The sequence below is a fragment of the Eupeodes corollae genome, chromosome 3 (assembly GCF_945859685.1).
Source record: "Eupeodes corollae chromosome 3, idEupCoro1.1, whole genome shotgun sequence".
In the NCBI taxonomy this organism is placed as follows: Eukaryota; Metazoa; Arthropoda; class Insecta; order Diptera; family Syrphidae; genus Eupeodes; species Eupeodes corollae.
The window spans coordinates 65,437,362-65,459,868 of NC_079149.1; the positions used below are offsets into that span (position 1 = coordinate 65,437,362).

The following is a 22,507-nucleotide window of genomic DNA, read 5'->3' on the forward strand; positions in this document are numbered from 1 at the left end:
GGACTTTGTAGGTAAAGTTTATGACATATCAAGTCTGCACCAAAATTCAGGTTTGTTTGAACTTTTTCGAAATTAATTTTTAATTTCCTACATTATACTTGCAGCAATAATTATAAAAAAGTATATTTACTGTGGCTAAGTCTTAGACCTATTAAGTTTATAATTTTCTATAAAGAACAATTCAAAGGTTAAATCAAAGAAATAATCAGCAAGTGTGTTTTACCAAAACACATATTCAGTTTCAAATTGAACCCAATACTATTCAAGAGCTTTATTAACTTTCCATAGAAAGTTATTGTAATGAGACGTTTCAAGGTCCCTAGAGTCGAAATAAAAGATTTATAGAAAGATGTCTGTGGGTGTGTCCGTACGTTCGGACGTTCGTGACATTTTTTCGTAGTCCATAGCTCAAGAACCACAAGAGATATCGACTACAAATTAATTTTGTTATACAGATAATAATGCAGAAAAATGCGGAAAGGGCTCTCAAGAAAATTGTGTGGGTGGTTTTTTTTATTACTATAGCAGTTTTAAAAAAAATTTGAAAATTTTGGTTAACGCTAAATATCTGACGAACCAATGCCCAACGAATTAATTTGTATATTATATACTGTAACGTGAAACCAAACACATATTTTTGGAAAAAATATCAAATTAACGGTTTTTTTTTATAAATCAAAAAAATTTAACAAAAAAATTGTCACCTCGAAAACTTTACGAATACAAAATGATTTTATCTCCAAAACAATTTTGTGCAGCGAACAATAACATCTTTAACATCTGGTAAGATTTTAAGAAACATCGAATTGACATCATAAAAACCTAACAAAAAATCAATATTAAAACTTGGTAAAAATTTACTTTCGAGTCAAAGAAATTTTCAAAAATTAAAAATATTGTCTTCAAACTTTTTTATTTCACAGAAAATATTAATTTCGATATATAGTAGTTTTTTTTATAAAATCCAACAGTCCGATTTTTTCATAAAAAAATTAAATCTATAAAAAATAGTACGCAAATTTGGTAAAAATTGATGTTACGTTCTTGATATCTCTTAAATTAAATTTATTCATCCAATTTATAAAAATTTAAGAAATGCTACTAAAATTTTTAAAATTTTGTTTTCGACTAAAAATCTATTAAACAAAACTAGATTTTCTAACTTAACTATTTCCTTATATGAAAAATATTGTTGGTAATTCAACTAACAACTTTTTTAACTAAACCCTACAAACTTTTATGCAAGACAAATCGACGGACGGGGTGGGAAGTTATCAGTTTGGGTCGTATTCTTTTAAAAAGCAATCAAGTGAAGATGAGTGGGTATATGTATATTCTAATACATAGTTTTGTAACTCTGATTTCAAAAAACTAAGATTGAGCTAATGTGTCGTGCATATGCACGATTATTATGTGCATATCATATTATGAGTACATAGTTTAGGCTAAAGGCTTTAAGCTTTATAAATTCCAAGCTAGTAAAGCACCTGTCGCTGATCGACTAGCGATAAGATAGCAAATAGTTTAACGTTAATTAAGTATATAGATGTGAATAAACATATATTCCAACATTTTTCGATGAATGATTTCTATTTATACTTAATTTGTTTGATATTTTGCTACGAAACTATAAGAATTAAAATTGAATGTCAAAAATAAAGTTCTGTAAACTATTTAACGTCAAAACATCCACTCGAAACTCGATCGTTAATTTTATCAGTATAATGGGAGCTTTTCGGATACGTCATTTGTTACTAAACTATTTGTACATAAACACATATTAAAACTCATTCAATCATTTCCTGATTCGTATTGAAATCTAAATCAAAAATGAGTAAGTTGTTTGGAAAATATCAAAGCATTTATTCGATTTACAATGGTATATTAACAATGTACATACATCAAACCGATACGACACAATATTTGATCAGTTTATAATCGATAGTACAAAAAAAATTTACTATGAATTGATATAAATATTTGGATGTCTATCTCTAAAATATACTATGTCGATAGATTTGTAGGTATATGTTTTTTTTAATGCAATAAATTGAATAAGGGCAGCATCTATACTATATGTATAAGTTAATGTCGTAAATATATCTTTAACTTTGTTTATTATATTTCAGCCGTTTACAGTAAATACAATAAAGATAAATAAATCATATACTCGTATGTTTCGTATCTTTATACAGGTTTAACATTGACTTCGATAGGTGAAATTTTAAATAGATCTATATCAATTCCATCTATTCATGTATACTTTTATATTTATTTGCATTTTTTTTCAACCCCAGTAAATAAATAAAAATCGTTGGTTAGAGTTTTTTACCAAATAATTTCTGATAAGGAAATCATTAACACAAAACCATAAATCAAATTCATTCTTATAAGGGTAACCGACAGATTTTATATATTATTTATTGTTCTATTGTATAAACAATTTCATTTTGATGAAAGCGTTTACAAATCACAATTACATATTAGATTCTTATTCCTATAGTTATTTATATCTCTATGATTGATTTAAAACTATTAAGCTATCATCAACTCTTTCATTAGTAGAACTTATTTTTTGATTAATAAAATAAATATTAACCTTTGAATCGGTAACAATATTTGCAAGGATGGGGGTTATAGTTCTATTAACAAAATAATAAAAAAAAAACCTTACAACATACGCAAAAATTCAAGCACCCAAAACTATAATCAATGATGGATCCAGGTGGGTCGTATTATTCAGTTCTTTATTTCAAATCATCATTGCAAGTTACACGATTGAACAGCACGTTGAAATTATAAAACTTTACTATCAAAATGAGTGTTCGTTAAAGCAAACTTTACGCGCATTGCCCCCATTTTACAGTTACCACGAAGGTTAAGATAATCATTACGATATTTTAATTTTGTCTGCCTTTCTTATACAAAATTAAAGAACATTTTTAAGCTGTGACCAAAAACTAGTTAAGACTGTGATCTCCCCCCTTCTTATAAAAAGTCTAAATCATGAGTGAGGAGGGGTATTTTTTGATATATTGGATGTTGTAAACTAAATTTTGATCAACTTGCAACAGTTATTTACAATTTCTTTTTATTCTTTTAATTAATTTCTTGGCTTTTGGCAATTTCGCAAAGATTCCTTAAGTTTTTTTTATATAGCAAAGTATCTGGTGAAAATTTATTACTTATCAAGACTTCATTTCGCAAATTAGTTTTTTCAGTTTGTTATCTTGCTTTTCGTTATCTGCACAGATCGCTGCAGTTTATTTTCTGTTTTTCTTCTAAATTTGCCGACCTAGAAAACTATCAATGATATCTTTTGGTAAATTTCAAAAATCAAAATGTTGTTCCCACTTTCTCCACAATTTGTTGGTCTTTGAAATTTTCCAATATAATTGATAGTTTTCGAGATCTGCAAATCTGGAAGAAAAACAATGAACCAAGTGCTGCGATCTTTAGCTTTATTTTCTCCATCGGTTTTTTCTGAATCTTTTTTTATGGCATGAAAGGTGTTTTTAAAAGAACACTAATAAATATTACATTTTATTAAGCTGGTTATATAATTTTAATTGTATAAACATTAAATTAGATAGTTCCATTCGCGGAGCGACAAGAATGACAAGATGGTAGCAAAACACATCCTAAAATCTCACTGACTACCCCAGATTTGTAAATATTAACTTTCCATTCAAAGTTATTGTAATCCATCCGATTTGTAAAATTGAAAATTTTAACATTTTTAGGCTCTTAATGCTCTCAAGATTCTACATCTATCGTCTTTTTCCTCGGCAAATCTCGACTTTAAATACATTTGGTTTGCGCAGATAGGACTTTAAAAAAGTTAAGTGTTTTTGTCTTCATTTCATCAGTTAAAAATAATATAAAACATTTGGTTTTATTAATTATTAATTAGAAATAAACGCTATCATTTTTAAGGAAATCTGATTGATTTTTTACAATTTCAAACAATTTTCTGTTCAAAATTTAGACAACACATAAAAACACTGAAAAATGTTGTTTTGGGTTATATTAAAACTTTTACGGAAATTGCTTCTGGTATTGATAATAGGCTTTTCACACCAAGTCCAACACGGTTTTTGCGAAATTATCGGTTTTGGCAGAAAACATACATCGAAAGTTTTTCCATACATTTTTGGTACACCACAAGTTTTCGTATAAACCAAAAGTTTTATATAAAACCTCTCGAAAACTAGTAGCAATTCAAAGTTGAACTAAACAAACAAACCTTTCGATACATTTAGCGCTCAAATGAATGTAATCAAAACAGCTAATGGCTGGTATCAAAACAAATATTTCATTTTGAAATAAATTTGGTTGTGGTATGTAATATTATTTATACAATTTCTTTACAAAATATTGCTTAATGCCTTTTGTTTTTATTTACAGAATACTTACTTACTTACTTAAGGTGGCGCTACAGTCCTGTGTGAACTAGGGCCTCACCCAACAAACTTCCCCATTTAGCTCGGTCCCTAGCTAGATGTCTCCAGTTTCGCGCTCCAAGTTGGGTGAGGTCACCTTCCAGTGCGCGCCACCTGATCCGCGGTCTTCTTCTACTGCGCTATCCTGTGGGTGCGGATTCGAAGAGAAAAAAAGGAACCTCTGCTGCGTAGCAATAGACAAAACTGTGGGAAAATTTGCCAACGTCGATTATTTGCGGTTCTTTTATGATCCTCCAAAGTTTCAAACGCTCTTTGTTAAGCGAGGAACCGGAATTCGCTATGGCTACTGGCGTGACGACCCTAAGGCAAGGAAAACTTGCTCATATGTAGTTCAGTGGGCTATCGCCCCTTGATGGACAGTGATGCCAACATCAAGAAGATCCGCAGTGCTTTGGACAAGCCAGGTGAGTCCTCAAAGAAAGAAGTCAAAGAGATAGTCATGGAGAAATTGCAGCCCATCATAACAGCCTCAGTGATCGCTCTGGATGAGTGTGATTTTGGTACGAATCTGGAACTAGGAATTGGCCTTTTCTGCTCCGGCCATAAGGACCTACACGCTTATAAATTGCTCGGACGGCTACAATATATGGCGATTTTGAAGGCACATTTGGCCAGCAAAAGCAATAGTAATAAGCTCAATATTTTGGATTGAATTTGATGTGAAAGAAGAAAATGTTTTAAATAAAATGAATTTTTATTGTGACCGTTTTTTTGATTGTTGATTGTTGATTCTATGTTATATTTTCTACACAATTAGCTTAGTGAATTGTTTGGACCAGTTGCAGTGAACTAAGAGGATAGCTGCAGCCAAGCGAGTTTGTTGATTCATGTCATGAGCACATTCCACCCTTCCCCCAGAACTTCAGTTGAAACTCTTTTTCTAGACGAGCTAGTGTAACGTTAAAATCAATTTGAATTGGTTAGAATTAATTTTATTTTCACAAATAATTTGAGAAGAACAAAACTTTTTACTCACAAATTTTTTCATCAATACAAAATTTATGACAGCCGGTGTAAAACAAATTTAATAATAATATACATTTAATTAATTTTAATCTTTCTTCTTCAAGGTATCCACCATTAAAAATTCAAGTTGATGTGACCTAACTGCGTCAATATATTCAATCACCGAACAAATTCTTAAAACTTTAGTCAGAATCGCACTGTAACTCACATAATACTGAATCACAAACTCACCGACTTTATTATAACGTGTCGACAAGTGGACAAAAATACGTACACCTACAAATGTATACGTGCTAGTTCCTTCTATAACTTTAACCTGAACTAAGAAGCCAAAAAAACAAATCAATCATGTCCTATAGAGGTAGTGGAGATAAAATTAAATATTAAAATCTTTCCGACATTCAAACATGTGTATTAGAAGAAGACACAGAGTTACATTTTATAAACAACAAAAACCAAATGAGTCCATCATAGATTGCTTCAAATACAATCGCTTTGTTTATCAAAAGACCGCTATAAATTTTAAATTCAGTGTTCATTTACTAAATATCTTGAGAAGACATTATTTATTGATTGATTGTTTCAATTATAATATCGCTTGTCACTCAAACGCTGCGACGCTTTTCTACGGAAATAGGTGATTCTTCTCTGTTTTCTAAACCTCCTTGATAAAATGCATATACACGAAGGTATATAAAACTTTATAATTACTATAAAATATGTATGTACATATTATGCATACCTAAACCTATAGGGATTGACTTGTGTCCTCAGATAGACTGATACAATTTATTAAGTGATGATCGCATTGTTTGGGTCAAGTAATTGCTGGCAGGTTCAAAATATTGGATAATTGGTGATGGATGAATGACTATATTAAATTATTGATTATAAAATTTAATCGAGAGTTGGAAGTTAAACAAACAATTTTGTTTGTTTTACGAAGTGAGGAGTTAAGCTGTTTTGCATTTTTAAATATTAATTTATTATTGAAATTAAAGTCCGAATTAGATAGGGTCTACATTTCACTTTCACTTGAAATGAAATTTCAATCGAATGAAATTAAAAACTGGAGCTATGAAATTCACTTTCACGAATCAATCCCGGTCTTGATGATTATAAAATTATGAATTTTTGGTGCAAATGAAATATATTAGCGTACTTTTAACGGACGAATACTAAACCTTATGATCGCAAGGTTAAAAGCAAAAATATAATTTTACGTGAAGAAACAAACAAGCACCAGATATTCAACAATCATTTTAACTATAAAAGTCTGTCCTAATAAAATACTGTCGTTAAAGATAGTTTGGAGAAAATATAGAAATAAGGCTTCCATCCGCACATCCTGCTATATTGGTAATCTGGATCTTCTAAAGTAAAGTTTCTTGCTTTCTGATCTTTGTTTCTGATATTCTGATCTTTATAGAAATCAGTTTCATTAGGACAAGTAGTGTCAGAACTTCGTCAAAATGTTGGATGGGAAATACCCAAATCAAAATCGTTATCACAAATGATCTGGGATCCTTAGAGGGTAAAAAATGTCTCTACTTTTTCTTCTCAACTTTCTTATTCTAAAATTTTTTGTCTCATCCTCTCATAAGTTTTGCAATGTATTTATTTGTATATTAAAAAATCAAAGCTTAGAAAGAACATCAAATCTGATTCGTTAAAATTTAACAACTACAATATGATTTTTGAATTTGATGATTTTTTAATAGTGATGATTTCATACCGTGGTTATCAAAGTTCGCTAAGATATTCGCAACTTATCGAATTTTTAATGCACTTTTTATAGTAAGTTTTTAATTTACGGTTTACTGAGGATAATGTTAAAAAAAAGATTTTGTGACATTTTCACCATTGTTTTGCTAGGGAAAACGTTGAAATTTCAAATAATTTGTAAAATTGCTATCCTGGATGTGGCCTACCTGAACTAACAATGTTAAATCTTTACCTGGTAATTTTCATGTCTCAAATTTATATTGTTAGACACAATTTTGAAGAAGCTTTAAAAATGTTTGAATTTTCAAAATATATACATCAACAACAATAACTTTTCAAAAAGATTACAATTTAATTCAACAATTAATATTTATTATTGTTATTAATTTATAAACAGGGTTTTTCAACAGGACGCTACAAAAGTAGAGCGACAGAGATAGCAAACGAAGCCATATGTTTTGCCGCTCTGTTGACATTTTTCTTCAGTAAGGTTTGCCATTTCATGATGGAAAGATATACGAGCCAACAACGAGTCGAAAGTGAAATTTGCTACCGAAATTCGGAGTTAATGGCCTCAACGTTAAGAGCGCTACGTCCAATTTATGGTCGTCATAAAATTCTAGCAGATCAACAATTAGGCGTTTTGAATCCACAGGCACAGTACAAAATGCCAGTGAGAGAAAGAAGTGCCTGTAGTGTCGAGAATATTGCTGCTGAGGCTTCAGGTGCAGAAAGCCCAAATGTATCACTCAAACCTCGTTCTCAAGCGTTGGACGTCGTTGTGGCCTACATTCTTACAAGATTAAATTGACTCAAGAACTGAAGACGCTTGACCACCAGAAGCGTCGTATGTTCGTGAATTGGGCCAAGCAGCAACTTGAAAATGATTCGATTTTTCATCGAAAAATTATCTTCAGCGATGAGGCTCATTTCTGGTTGAATAGGCAGCAATCCACACGTACTCCATGAGTCATCATTGCATCCAAAAATTACGGTTTGTTGTTGTTTGTGGGCCGGCGGGCGGCACGGCGTCATTGGGCCGTTCTTCTTGGGCGATGATCAAGACCGGCACGTTACGTGTTATCTCACGAAATGGTCCAGTCGCTTGCCCGCCTCAGTCATACGATTATAAGCCAGCGAAGATTGATGAACTTCGTACGAATATCGAACTTGAAATTGCAGCAGTATCGGCCGGTTTATACTTGAAAACAGTCGAAAATTGGGTTCAGCGTCTAGACTTCTGCAAAGCGGGCCCGTCGTGGCTATGCAAAAGATATCGAGGCCCATACACAATGGCATCTAACGTACTTTAACAAGAATAAAGAATTTCATTTTAATACAAACTGAAAACATGACGAACAATGCAAAAACCCAAATAAAAGAGGCTGGGATGCGACCTACACTGATAACCCCCACTCGGTCTGTCGATTTGTCTTGCTTAAAAGTTTGTAGGTTTTTGTGTTGGGTTAAAAAAGTTGTAAGTTAATAATTATTTATAAAAATTTTAAAATTATTAACAATATTTTTCATATAAGAAAAAGTTTAGTTTGAAAATCTAGTTTTGTTAAATAGATTTTTAGTCGAAAACAAATTATACCAATTTAAGTAGAATTTTTAAATTATTATAAATTGGACGAATGCGATTAATTTATAAAAAATCGAGAACCGAACATCAATTTTTACCAAATTTGCGTTCATTTTTTTAGATTTAATTTGTTTTATGAAAATACGGATTGTTGGGATTTAAAAAAAACTGCTGAATATTTTCTGTAAAATAAAAAAGTTTGAAGACAATATTTTTAATATTTGAAAAGATATTTGAGCCGAAAATCAATTTTTAACAAGTTTGAGTAATGTTTTTTTAGGTTATTATTTTTTTATAAAAAAAAACTGTCAAACTGATTTTTTTTTTCAAAATGTTACCATCCATGGTAAAACGTCCCTAAGATATTAAGAGTTAACGGAAATTGTCACATTTTTTTTAAACTACTATGATAAAAAATCACCACGCAATTTTCTTGGGAGCCCTTTCTGCATCTTTCTGTCTCATTATCTGTATAACAAAATTTATTTGAAGTTGATATCTATTTTAGTTCTTGAGCTATGGACGACAAAAAAAAACGTCGCGAACGTACGAAAGTACATACACACGCACGCACAGACATCTTTCTAAAAATCTTTTATTTCGACTCTAGGGACCTTGAAACGTCGAGAAATATCAAAATTTTCAATTTGACAAATCTTACCCATTACAATAACTTTCTATGGGAAGTTAATTAGCTGGCAAAAAAAGGTATTCCATTGTTTATTATGTATTATGGCAAATGTTAAAATTGAGGGCTTTACATAAAAATTACTGCAGTTGGGTAAAAAGGTATCTTGGAAAGATATTTAAGTAAATAATTTTACCTTTTTTTTACCCATAAACTTAGCTTATCAACATGCCAACGTGCCTCTTCACTCGCTGTGCATAGTAAGGCTTGGTTAGAGGAGCAAAATCTGCACTTCCTTCAATGACCGCCTTACTTGCTCACCTGGTCTAAACATTATCAAATATACTTGGGAATGGCTGGGAGCCACAATTATTGAATTTTGTCATCCATTTGAAGAGAAAGAATCCTTAATTTCTGCAATTAAATTAATGTGGACCGAAATTTCCGGAAACTTCGGAAAATCAAACGTAAAGGTGGAACACCCACTACCAAACTTAACTTTAACTAGTTTTAGTCCAATCCAATGTAAAGTTTGTTTGTACCTAAAATATTCAATTTTTCTCAGTAAAAGTCTTTGCAAATGGAAGAAATATAAACTAGTCTTTGTTTTTGAATAATTGTGTTGAAATTATTTTCTTAACATCTTATTATAACTCAAAAATCATCTCTTATTAAAAACGATTTGATCATTGAAAAATTAAAAATTCTGTGTTAACGGAAGTATTTTTTTCTTCATTTATAAGCTTCCATTTGTTTATTTATAAGCTTCATTTGAACACAGTAAACTTTCCTAATCGTTTTTAAATCTCGAAAGAAAATGTTCCAAGAATGATACCTTTAACTGGTACCTAAAGCAAAAAGAATGAAAAAATGTGTTGAGAGTATTTGTCAATTCTGGATATTGGAAAGTAATTTATTAGAAATTATGTAGGAATCTATAAGTGTTGAAAAGGAACACAATTTCATTTTTAAAGGTTTACTTAAAGGTCGAAAGCTTCAATCATAATTTAAGATTTTTACTCACTGTTTTCTACATTTTAAGAAAAACCAACACTTATACGTACATTATGCTCGTATGTACATATGCAAGCAAAAATTCACAGACAAAATATTCAATGTAAGACTGCGCATACGTACTACGGCACCACAATATATGAAGCCATTTTTTGCAATCCCCAATGACAGTTTCCATTTAAGTGAAGTATAGGTATCTCCCCGAAAAAAAAATCTAAAACAAATTAAGAGAGAATAAAGAAAAATGTCATTACATACATAAAATGTAATGAAATATACATAAATATATGTATAGTAAATATACATATAGATACGATATAACCATACATGAGCATCAGCTGCTATTCCTAGTTAATTAAAAAAGCTTGCCGAGAGTGTTAAAAATCAAAAAAAATAGGTACTTTGTATAAAAGAGGAGGTTTACAAGGACAAAGGATTCATTTTTCCCTAAAATTCATTATTCTGTTTGTCCTGTCCAAAGTTGGGGTTGAATTAAAAAACAAAATGCCACCAATACGTCTTTTAATGTACTTTTTTGCCATAGCAATTCATACCCAGCCACAAAAATAAAATTCAAAATTTTAATTTGGAAAATGGCTGAATGTTACAATTGTGGAATTCAATCGAACATGTTACATGTCCATCAGTTGCATTAAAACCGTTATACATAATGCACGAGTACGTACACAGAAAAGTTTCAGCAGCAGCGACTATGGGTGCGGGTTGGTGTTCGTGTTCAGGTCCGGATGCGGATGCGGGTAATACCAGCATGTAAGTGGTTAGAGAGATGTTTTATGTGTTGGTATAATCTCAGGACGATATTGTGGATGTCTGCTGCAAGGATATGCGATGGGTAAAAAAGCTGTAAAAAAAATTACTAAAGTACATGTTCACGTGCCGTTGTTACCCAAGGGAATTTCGACTAAAACACTTGTTTTTTTCGAGTTTTTTTTTAAACTCAGCATTGTGCATAGTGCATATTCCATGGGAAAAAGAATTGTTGATTTTTCGGTTTGCCTTTTGAAAAGAAGAAGAAGACAAAATCTATTAGCTTTTTAGAAAAGGTTTTCTCGTGATTTCGATCAATAAACCTAAAGCACGGTATACATTGTATACAGATGTAGAAAAACAGGTCGCCATACTTCTGAAATAGGTAGGTACATTCATGTGTTATGTCTTAGTTTATATTTTGAAACCTTATTATGAATATTGTAAAACCCAAACAGACTAAGGAAATAAAAAATTATTATAACCAAACCACAAGAAGAAAGACGCTTGCACCTGCACAGTTCAGTTTTTTGTTAAAGTGTAGGTAGAAGATAACCTTGGAAATGTTTTTGAATTTCAGCTAGCTTTTCAGAAACCTACGACTTAATGGCATAATAAAAGTGATTTGCTCGATGGTTTTGATAATTCCAATGGCAGACTTTTAACTAGACAGGAAATATTTCCGATGCTGTTAGATGTTACTATTTCGATAAATCAAAGAATTCAAGTTGGTTGAGATGATTGTAGCATCGCCGTTTTTAGCTTTGCTATTATTTAGTGAGCTATTTCAATGTTTGTTTTAAGTTTTAAGTTTTCTTCCAAGCCTTGGATCTTAAATTGTAAATGTTACAACTGTTTGTGACGCAAAATACTTCGTGGAAACAATCAAATTTACAAAATGTGGACTAGTAAAGTAACAATACTAAGTAGATGCATGTGTAAAATTAAAAAAAAATGTAATTAAAAGAAAAATAGAAAAGGACAGTTTACAAGATTTTTTTAAGATTCCTGGAGATTTTCGTTAGTCATTCTTCAGTTCAGGAAAAGGCAAATAAGGTATTTGTTTTCTTTTCTATAAATGCATTGTTTAAATTAAGGGTCTCTAAGATCTTAGAAATCCAAATTGATCGATATGAGTTTAATTTCAATAATTTCTGACTATTAATTTTCTTTCTAGAATTCACAATTTTTCTAACCAAATTTCAAACAAATACTTAAAATATAAAAATAAAACAAAGGAATAATACCACAGGATAGGGTACTTTGACAAACAATTACAATTTCTAGACTTCTTCATAATACTAGTGTTAGTTTTGTTTGAATTCTTGTTATTTCTTTTGTTAGAAACCATTTTATGTCTCATAAAGTAAAAAAAAACGATAGTTCTATTTATCCATGAAATTATAAAGTCTGTATAAAAATTAATACGAAATTTACTATATAATATTTTTGAAACTGTAAGTAGATATTAGTAATCGAACAAACAACATAATAAGATATTAGTTATATGATCAACTCTTACCTCAAATTTTGTATTCCAATCAGGAAATTTGTGTCAAATGACAGGGATTTTCAATGAAAGCTATAATCAACCTGTCGAACAAATTCAACTGGTTGATTCCAAAGATGAAATCCAATTATAGCAGTAACTGGCATATTGAGTTCTGATTTTTACACAACCCATTAAATGAAGTTTCAAATAGGGTTTTGACTTTTTTTCGTTTATATTTTTTTAGAAGAAATGTATTCTTTGAACAACGAAATAATAAAATTTACTCAAATATCTGAAAGAAAATGGACGACAGAATGGAGAGTGTTATTCAGTATTCTTGAAAGCAAACGACTTTGTCTTTCCACTTCACTGCTTGCTTTTTGAAAAAATGTCTATTTGCAGTTCATCGCACATTAAAAGCAAGTTCGTAGGGGTCAAAAACGACTTAAATCTGTTTTTATACAATTTAGTATTTAGAAAAATTTTATTTATGCTTCAAATTATTTTCATAACATCTTTTCTGAGAACTGTTAATAGGAGCAAATAATATCTGGATCAGCCCTTGATTAAAAGAAGCGTCTTATTTACTTATATACTTTGAAAAGTTTTCTGATATTAAAAATATTAAGAGAAATGTATTTAAGATTAGCTGCTCGTCCCGTCTTCTCACAGGTCTACATTATACTAATAGAAAATAGCAAGTGCTTTAAGAGTTCCAGAGATATGCTAGACCTCTTAAATGTATTGATTTCTTTTTTAACTAACCTATAGGAAGTTATTGTAATGGTTCCGATTTGTCGAATTGAAAATTTGTATATTTCTTGACGTTTCAAGGTCCCTAGAGTCAAGATAAAAGATGTTTAGAAAGATGCCTGTGCGCTTTTTTCGTCGTCCATACTTCATGAACCAGAAAAGATATCGATTTCAAATAAATTTTGTTATACAGATAATATTGCAAAAAGATGCAAGAGCCATTAATTAAATTGCGTGGATGTTTTTTTACCATAGCAGTTTAAAAAAGGCGAATATTTTGGTTAAACCTAAATATCTCAAAATTAAATCAACTGTTTTCAAAAAAACTGAAAAAAATTGTCACCTCGAAAATTTTACGAATACAAAATGATTTTATCTCCAAAACAATTTTATGCAACCAAAATTTTCAATATCTGGTAAAATTTTGAGTAAAATCGAATTGACAGTTTTTTTATAAAAAATAAAAATCTAAAACAAAAACACTGATCAAAGTTGGTAAAAATTGATTTTCGACTCAAATATCTTTTCAAAAATTATGATTATAAGAAATATTGCTTTGAACATTTAGTAAAATTTGGAGAAAAATCGAATTGACAATTTCTTAACAAAAAATAAATACCTACAAAAATTAATAAAAGTTGGTAAACATTTATTTTCGAATCAAATGTCTTTTCAAAAGTTTTAGATATAGGCTTCAAATTAATTTAATTTTATAAAGAATATTGTTTTCAACATTTAATAATTTTTTTTTTAAATCTAACAGTTGGTTTTTTCATACAAAAGTAAAATCTACAAAAAATAGTACGTAAAATTGTTAAAAATTTATGTCCGGTTTTCGATATCTCTGGACTTCAAATTAATTTCATTCATTAAAGTTGTATTTGTTTATATAAGAAATGAAAACTTCGAAGAAATGCTACTAAAATTGGCTTATGACTAAAATTCTCGTTAACAAAATAAGATGTTGAAATAAAACTATTTCATCATATGCAAACTATTGTTGGTTATTTTAATTTTTTAAAGAATAACTTAACTGATAACTTTTTTAACAAAACACGATAAACTACTAACGGGATGGGAAGTTTTTAGTGTGGATCGCATCCCAACCTCTTTTTTCTTTTTTTAACTATAGTACGATAACTCCTAAGATATTAATTGAAACTATTTCTGTAAAATGCAAATGTATTAGAAATGCTCAAAACACCTAAAATATTTAATTTAATAAGAATTACCACTGTATCCGTCTAATACTAAATACAACATTTATATAGTTGGTAATTCTTTAAAACAAACTTAAAACGGCTATTTTTGAAATCGTTAATTCGAGATTTTGTTTTTACTTCTTCAAAGAGTTTAATGAAAACACAGCTAGATATATACACAAACTAATTTGTATATATAAGAACACAAAAACAAACTTTATGCATAATAGTTAAAGCAAACGCGAACAGAAAAAGTCCAAGCTAAGCTAGGCATGGTAATTTAAGTATCCAGTAAAATCAGTTTTTAATTCTTAGCCGTAATTTCATTTATATGTAAACCTTCCTGCTCATTTAGTTTTCAGTGCCACGAATCAACTTTGTTTTGTGATCACCAATTTAATAATCACGAACACTAATGCCAAAATCTTGAATTGATATATAAGTTTTAAATAATTGTTAACCTTTTAATTTATAAAAGAAATAAATAAGGTAGCGCAACAGTCCTTGAAAAACCAGCGCGAGTGACTTAAAACTCTCAACCATTCCTGTGTGCGAGTAATGTTGTCAGAAATGGAAGAAACCTATAGTTTTAAGCCGAATCCGAACGGCAAATTTGAGAAAGCACTTTTTATTACAGGAATTACTCTTGGAGAATTTGTCAATTCATCGCAAGAGGCAGTACCCGTGAAAGAAAGTTAGGTGGCACAGGCAGGGATTGAACCCAAGACCCCTTGCATGACAGTCCAACGCACTAACCATCAAGTTACGGGTACTACAACCCTTTAATTTATTTGTTCTGAATTTTTATATTTCGAGTTTTTTTTTGCATCCTAGATTTTTGCTTTCTAAATTTTTGAGGTAAAAAAAGCATACCTTATTAGAAACCGGCTTTCTAAAAAAAACACTGAAATAATGATTTTTTCAACAGCACTAATTCTCAAAGGATGTTTTTTTACAAGTGCGATCTTCAAGAAGAAATAACCCGCATATAATTTAATTGTATGGCCAAGAATTAATCTTTACTATAATGGTTGGGAGCTTACGCCATTTTGTTTAAAAAATGATTTCGGGTAAGTGGTTCGAATAAATTTCAGCCGAAGGGCCAACCTCGATCACGTTTTTGCAGCAATTGGAGCCTTTAGTCAGCAATAACTCACCTAATCGTCAGGCTTTTCAACATTGGCAAGTGACTTCACATAACCCTACAAAAAATTGTCTAGCAGTGTTAAATCGCACGATCTTGGAGGGCTAATAAATAAATTTGCACGATTTGCATGTGTTATTTAGAAGTAAGTCTAACTAATCAAAGGCCAACTTTAAAAAAGTATTGCCAGACTGGAAATCATACTTCAACAAAAAAAAACATTTGCTGTGCACATAAAAAAAAATGTTTTATGACATTTCTAAACTCTTACGCCCAATTTCTTCACGAGTCTTTAGGTTAGGACCAATAAGAGTTCTAGAATTAGTACTCCAACCAGTACCAATATCAACTCGTTTCTTCGCACATGTTCTAGAATCAGTAGTAAATCTATCAATTTGGGAACGAGTAGGTAGTAGGTGTAGTATCTTAGAGCTGAAATATCTTAGAACTAATGTAAGCATGGAGGTTAAGAAAATATTATATTCAAATGGTAGTGCAAAATTAAATTTAAATTTTTAAAAGCTAACCAGGTTCTGGGTTCCTTAAAAATTAAAGATTTTCTACATCTTTTATTTTAAATAAACTTATAAGCATTATTTTCCTTTTAGTTTTTGTTTTGTTTTACATACTTTCCTTAAAGCTATAAATTTTTGCTTTGTGATTACTGTTCTTAAAATTTTCTTAATTTTAAGTGGAATCGGCTAAGGTGATTGTCGGTACATGACAGTCAAAATAATCGAATTTGATCTATGTAAGGTGATATCAGGTCAAATTGATACCTTAAAAGCTGCGACAAAAAAATTGTATGATACAATAAAAATACGAGTATAAGACCAAAACATCACATTTTGTAGTTCATTATAAGAATTATTTTCTGTAAGTTGAAAGAATTTTTTGGAAAAACAGGACTGTGGTTTAGCTTCAAACTCAAATATTTTCGATCAACTAAAATTGCAAAATACTTACTAAATATAAATACTAAAATAATAATGGTACATTGCATTCTTTTCTAGAATAACAACTACACATTTTAGTGGCAACAGGCCCTAAGGCATTGCTCGCATTTTCATTCAAGACCTTTACATATTGTTTCATCTTTTATATAATAAAACAAAAACAAACAACAAAACTAAAACCAGCATTTTTCTAGATTTTTAGAAAATAAAATATCAAAGACAAAATTATTTCGTTTTTATGAATGTCTTTTTTAATTCAAAACCTTAAATAATATTGTTATATGAAGATTGTTTAAGCACTTATGTATATAATATATACACACATAATTCATGGAGTAAAACCTTAAATGAACAATCTAGGCTTCACGATTCATCCACAAAAACCCATTCAAAAATGTACATTCTTTCCAAATAACACACATTTTAAAAAGAAGAAAGTGGTGGTCAATCTTATTAAGTTTAATGAAAAGTTTTCTTAGAATGATATCTTAGCACTTTTTTATTGCAAATAACCTAAACACAAATAATAAATCATATACCTATAAGTATAGGTATCTAGTTTAAAAGGAACGTTGATAGTTTTTTTTTAATACATTTTTGTTATAATCATAAAAATCCATTTCGACAAATATGGCTAAATCAAAAAATCCTCTTCTTTTTCGAAAAGTTTCAACAAGCGACGGGAAAACGACTGTTTCCAACGCTTAAGGGAATAAGAAACAAATATTCTTGTGGACACTGATTGCAAAAATGTGTTGACAAATTACCAAAAACATCAGTATTGAGTCTTGAAACACTCTTCATCTTTTCCATTTACACCTGTCGTACATTCTTTTAAAAAACAATTAAACTCCGTTTCGCTTGATAAGTCAATCGAAATGAATCACATCATAACCATCGTATTACTTACCGTCGGCTTTGTTTTTGGGCAAAACCGCCTTGAACGCTGACAATGGTTGGCCATGATTTTGATCCATTTGTTGTATTCTGTTATGTGAATTCACCATCGGCCCCATTAAGGCTGTTACATCTCTTAAATCCAGTTGCTGATGATGATTGCTGAGGAAATTAGTGGGGAAACCATTGTTGGGCGGGAATTCGTTTGATTTAAATTCGTTTTTAAATCCTAAACTATAGTCTAACGGTAATTGGTTCGAATTCGCGACGTCCATGTTATTAATTTTTTTATTTAGCAGGTAAATTTCTTTCTTCACAAAAACAAATTAAGTTTAACGTTTTTATAGTACACAAAATATCACAGAAAAATACATTCAAAGGTTATGTGTATACATAATAATATTAAACATAAAACAATTGAATCAAGCACAAAATAAATTTTGTTTAAAAAAGTGGGTCCGCACAAAGATCGATATATGTTATCTTTACAGGTAATTTAATCTTCGCTTACAATAATCACTGCGTAGATTTATGTAGGTATACCTTAGGGGTATCTATACCTATTTAGAAAATATAGGCATAATATCTTCGTATTTCAAAACAAAAATCTTTAGGTACGTCACTGTGTTTTGGGGGTAGGTGATGGGCACCTATTAAATCTATACCTAGGCAAAATCACGCACTAACTAATATCAAAAACACACATTTCCGTTAAATAAATTCCATAAGAACGTAGGTAGTTCATCTTGTTTTTCTTCCAACCACAAAATAAATCTAAACAAATGCACTTGATTACAACAAAGATAAACGGACAGCAAAGAAATAAAAATCTCTTTGTCCCAAAGCTAAATAAATTTTGCAAATCCAGCTCTCGAACTCGAAAATTATGTTTTCCTCTTCGGGCTCGAAACAGACTGAAAGTATGCTCCCGCTATTATTTTCAAGTGTCCCGTTATAATCAAACGACTGTGATATCTCTGCATATGGCGGCATATACCGTTCGAATCATCCCCCATATTTGTGCTAGCAATGATTTTCCATTCCATTCACTCTAGTGTGAATAAACCTTAAGCACCCCATAAAGTCTAAGTGTAGGTGAATTTGTGTGCTAGTGTGTTGTCAACGAATACATAGACGAGTGTTCGCTGATAGAGTGTTAGTTCTCTTGGAATTGTACTGCAAGTAAAAGTATGAAATCGGAGTCGACCATCCCACTTTTAGATTGGAGAAATCATTGGAAATGCAGTGCAAAGGTTGCAGCTTGCTAAGCAGAACAGAACCGAACAGAACAGAATAAGGCGAGGAAAATCAGATTAAGTTGGCGAGAAGGGAAAAATCAGAGACACGCCCCTGATTTAAGAAATGTTGGTATTATAAGAAGGGATTGGTTTGGTATGGTATCATATCGAGTAAGGGTTGATTCCAGTGAGGGACTGGAAGGAGTTCTTATACCAATGGAAATTGCACTATCACTATCAGTGTCAATGTCAATGGTTGACTTGGCTTTGGCTCTAGAGAAAATGATGAAACAGATTTAATTTTGGAAGCGCATTCGCTTTGGTAAGGACAGCTTTTCTTTTGATTGATTAGTAAGGTTCTGGTGGTCTATTCTGTTGGAACGTTCAGCTAAAAAAATATGGCTGTGGTAATTATAATGCTGTGATTTGAAAATGAATAAAAGGAAAACGAGTAGAAGTAGGTAACACCTGTTGATAAAGAAAAACGAATCAATTTGATAATTAGATATACCTTTTTAATTGTAAATTGATTTTTAATATTTTTGTTCTTTATTTACGCATGAATTTACGGTTTTAATCTAAAAGGTTACTTTTTCTAATACCAACAATAACAATAACAATAAAATAAACAAAATAAAATATATATAAAGAATACGATAACTCAAAAAATATCACTTCATTAATGTTCGTTTTTTTACATGCTTACATTAATTTTTTAATTAATCTTTCTTACCATTGATTTTAATATTTTGTTGGATACCCATGATTGGATAAAACTCTGTTGGGCACATTTTTTTATAATTTTTTGTACGTATTCAATACGATGTTGCTTTCTTGAGTGCACTTATTGACGACACAGGGCTTTCGTGAACTCAATGGCCCAATTCATCCCACAAATTCTCGATTGGGTTAAGGTCTGGAGATTGTGGAGGTGTTTGGATAAGTCATACAGAAGCCATTCTCTTACAACATGTGACTTGTTGCTCTGGTAAAATTTGAAATTCCTTAAAATGCCCATTTTCTCCATCTTCTCAGCATTTTGCCTTACCTTTTTTTAAGGATTTTTAAATAGTATTCTCTTATTTAATGTACGATCGAATACTAAATTTCCCATGTCTCTTGCCGAAATGCAGCACCAAACCATGATGTGCCCGCCTTCATGCTTTACTATTGGCTTTGTGTTCCTGTTTGGTTTGCGCCACACCATAACTCATCCATCCGATCCAAATTGGTTAGACTTGTCAGCAAATATTACATCATCCCACCAAGTTGCATCCTTATTTGTATGTTCCCTCGCAAATTTGATCCGAATTTGCCTGTTATGCTTATTGATAAATTGCTTTTTTCGGGCAACACGATCGTTGTAGCCATTTGTCTTTATGGTTCGGCGTACCGTTAATGCAGATACTTTTTTTGCATTCCATCAACACTTCTTGCACAAATTTTGGTGCACTTAAATAAGGATTTTCTTTAATTTTTCTTACTATAAGCCGTTCTTCTTTCGTTGTTAATTTTTTTGGTTGACCCATCTGCTTCTTTGGTTCGATTCTTGCTTCTCTTTTATACCATGGAACAATATCACCGACAGTGTTTGGCCTCATGTCTAAAATATCAGCAATTTGTTTGTATGTTTTATCTTTATTAGCGTGAAAAATAAAAAGGATTCTTTGTTCAAGGCTTGCACTTTTTCCTTTCCACCCAATGACTAACTTTTTAAATAAAACAAAATGATCTTACCCTTAATTGTTTTAAAAACGTATGCAAACGTCTAGTGAACACTTTATTTCATTGGTACTCTTGAATAGACAAATTGTTAATCGGGGCAAATGTCAAACTCACCAAGAAAACAAAAAACCGAATATTAATAAAGCTATTACATGTGTCCTTTTTGCGTTGTTCATGGTTTATCTTAATGCAGTAGATGTGTACCTGAATGGTTGATAATCCTTTAAAAAAAAGATTTTGCCAGATATCTTTATCTTTCAGCAGTTAATTCGAAGGTAATAGGTACGTTTGTAATTATGAATGTTATAAAGTGCTGATGCTCTTTTCTACAAAAAAAAAATGTAATACAGCCTTTTTAACTGCACAAACAGTATAAACATCCCCATGCAGGCCCGGAAGTGGCTTTTAACCCAAAACTATAAACTAAGAAAATATAAAATCCATGCAGCCTAACTCAGCGAAGGGTTTTCTGATTGAAAAAAATTGAATTCTATGCATCGTATTTTTTTTTTGCACCAATGAATAATGGAAATTATCTTGAAATATTAGAATTGTTGTCTTAATTTGATCATTTTTTGAAAGATCATTTAATTAATCATGCAAATAAAGGTCGAGGCAAAGTTTCTTACTTATCAAAAACAATTTGGAAGGAGCTCATTTATTTGATGTCAAATAAAGTATAAAATCAGATTATTAATAAAATAAAATCAGCTTAATATTGGGGCCTCATTGTTGATTCTACGCCAGATTTATCGCATGTGGATTTTTCATGTCCTTTTCCAGTTCGAAAAGAAAAAAGTGAACTTATTTCACCATTTAAAATACTTAACTGGATAGTTAAGAAACAAATGAAAATGATTGACGTTTTTCCAAATGTTTATATAGCCCTTAAAATATTCGTAACATTACATATATTAGCTAATTGTGAAGCAGAAAGATCTTTCTCAGTCCTTAAAAGAATACAAAATATGTATGTATGTATGTACATAGATGTACCGATCTTCGATGTTGCATGAAAGATTATCATATTTAACTCGTTTAGCGATCGAATCCGAATTATTAAGATCGATTGAGTTTAATGATTTCATTCAAGATTTTTTTTTTAAATGAAATTGAGAAAAAAAATGTATTTAATAATTATATTATTTATAATGTATACTTACTCATTCAATATAATAAATCCTAATCACTACATAATTTGTTAATTTGAATTTTTAGAGTTTTGAATAATCAAAAAGAAATGGTCAGATGGTCTTACGGTTTTGAGTTCATAATATGGATTAATTACAAATTGGGAAATTTGGGTTTAACACTTTTGGGTTTACGATTTTTTATTTGCGATTATAGAATGAAAACATTTAATTTTTCAAAAACGTTCAAAAGAGCCACTGATGAATAATTAGCCCCGGATATCAAAAATTCTTTATCTTATCGGGGGTTGGAGCACTTGGGTTATAGCTTCTTGGAAATTCGATGCGTCAACTCCTTGGCGCATCGTCTCTGAAAGCAAGGGCTCCTAGCGATTTGGCTCGTTTGGGGTTTAGGACGCTCTGGGTTATGAAGGGTTGGCTTGCTTGGGTTTTTATCTTTTTAGGTGACCTCAAATTTTAAATAGCCCCGGTCCCCCATTTTGTTTAATCCGGGTCTGTCCCCATGCCGACATTAGTTAACTGTGCAAATCCATTTTTCGCATTTGTTTTTAAATTGGGATTGCGAAGTAAATGGCCAACTTCAGTGTCAACTTATCAAAACATCCTCCAAAAATCGATTTTAAGTAAACTATCTTGATTTTTCAAAAGTTTGCTACTAAAAGAAGCAGTTATAGAACTTGCAAATTAGTATTTATATTTTTAACTTTGCAAATACATATATGTTATGACTTATGAATTATAAAGAGTCATTCCTTTGGGGGTATTACACCTGTCTAACTCAGCTAACAACTCTCGAAATA

The 22,507-nt window shown here is 30.8% G+C and overlaps 1 protein-coding gene across 1 annotated transcript in view; it reads right to left on the reverse strand.

The window, feature by feature from the left end:
• The window catches only part of LOC129952016 (zinc finger protein Gfi-1b), a 41,567-nt gene extending 23,037 nt beyond the window's left edge, over window positions 1-18,530 (reverse strand). Inside the window, exon 1 of the mRNA XM_056064438.1 lies at window positions 17,607-18,530. Coding sequence (XP_055920413.1) covers window positions 17,607-17,868 — 262 coding nt within the window. The 5' untranslated portion in view covers window positions 17,869-18,530. The remainder of the gene's footprint in view (window positions 1-17,606) is intronic.
• Window positions 18,531-22,507: the final 3,977 nt, after the last annotated feature.